General features: G+C 34.9%; 1 protein-coding gene across 1 annotated transcript in view; it reads left to right on the top strand.

The window, feature by feature from the left end:
• Positions 1-1,570, top strand: part of LOC106872570 (DNA-directed RNA polymerase, mitochondrial-like) — a 60,031-nt gene that overhangs the window by 32,039 nt on the left and 26,422 nt on the right. Inside the window, exon 4 of the mRNA XM_014919603.2 lies at positions 1,255-1,346. Within this exon, the coding sequence (XP_014775089.1) occupies positions 1,255-1,346 (92 nt within the window). The remainder of the gene's footprint in view (positions 1-1,254; positions 1,347-1,570) is intronic.

The raw sequence follows: 1,570 nt of genomic DNA, 5'->3' as shown, positions 1-1,570 counted from the left end.
TATTTTGTGATCTTTGCTACCCTGGTATCTATTAACCAATTTATTTTGTCCGAGTTATTTATTAATTAGGAGAAAATAAATACATATAATAAAATATATATATATATATATATATATATATATATATATATACACACATACACACACACACCATACACACATGCACCTGTGCAGACACACACATACACGCACAAATATATAATCAGTCTAGCTGTGACAAATGGCATCAATGCTTACAGGGAATATTGATTTTCTGGCACACATCTTAGCACATTTTCTCTCCTCCTGGTATCCATACATCCACTACACCAAACCATGAGCAGCAGCAACCACTTCATCCACACAGTAACTATTTTTTGTTTTACATCTTGCTAGAAATCCAAGCTCTGCTTACTGTATTAAATGTTCTTTTCTTCTGTTGTGAGTGAGTGTGTGTGTGTGGAGAGAGAGAGAGAGAGATTTTTAATCAACACACCATGAAGGTATCCTATGCCAATTCTGCTCATTTAGAGCAGCTTATGCTTCAGATAAACAGTAGCAAAATGCGGCAAAGGTTCAATAACCCACCTACAGGATCTAGTGAACATACACATCTGAATACCAACCAAGGAGATGTAAATCGCATTGATAAACACTAACTACAACCAATTTGTAGTAGTAGAAATACTTATGATACAGCTAACATGGTAACATGGAGTCGGGACTGCCTTATATACAAATAAATATGATAAATGCTCATGCAGAGAAAAATCAAAATGTCCTTTGATGAATCTCTGTATGAATACAAATCTTGTATATAAATGTACCGTGCACATTGGGCAGACAGCTGATTCATTTAAGAATCATCGTAACCATGTTGCCAGTTTTAAGACAATCAATAAGAGACATTTAACATCTTTGGTAGATTTTGTATGGCGACTAATGGAGGATAAAACAAAGAACAGCATTAATTGTCGTCTGTGATTTTACTTTTGATCTTCTATATAAATGAAGATATTTCCTCTGTTTGGCTGCTTTTCTCTCTACAAAACGGAAAGTTAAATCGTGGGACAGTCATTTTAACGAGTTGTATTTGTTTATTACTCAACGAGATACATCTGCACCACCAGATGTCCTGAAGCAGTTATTGAGTGTCCCACCCAAGAGGGGTTGATGCTAGATGTGTTGAAACAATTGTTGTGGTTAATAATAAATTCTCATATATTCCATCTTCTGTCTTTCATTTGCTATATATATATATTTGTGTATGTGTAGATATGCCGTGAACAGTTTGTAGCACTGCACAATGAACCAATTCTAGAAGACCTCTCAAAACATCTCATTGACACCTACTGTTCCAATGTAAGGTAAGTGCAGATATTTATTACTTTTTAAATTATACTTAGAGAACTCATTTAAGTATGAGGAGCATAGCAAATCTATCTCCCTAGCCAACCATATACACCATCTAATAAATAGAAAGGTATCATACAGGATATCCTGGGCCATAATAAATTCCAGGGTCCCATACCAAGACCAGTAATCCATTGGTGGACTATGCCTAAAAAAAGCCTTCCAAATATTAATACAT

Source organism: Octopus bimaculoides, chromosome 25 (genome assembly GCF_001194135.2).
Source record: "Octopus bimaculoides isolate UCB-OBI-ISO-001 chromosome 25, ASM119413v2, whole genome shotgun sequence".
NCBI lineage: Eukaryota > Metazoa > Mollusca > Cephalopoda > Octopoda > Octopodidae > Octopus > Octopus bimaculoides.
This window is presented reverse-complemented; position numbering and strand designations above follow the sequence as displayed.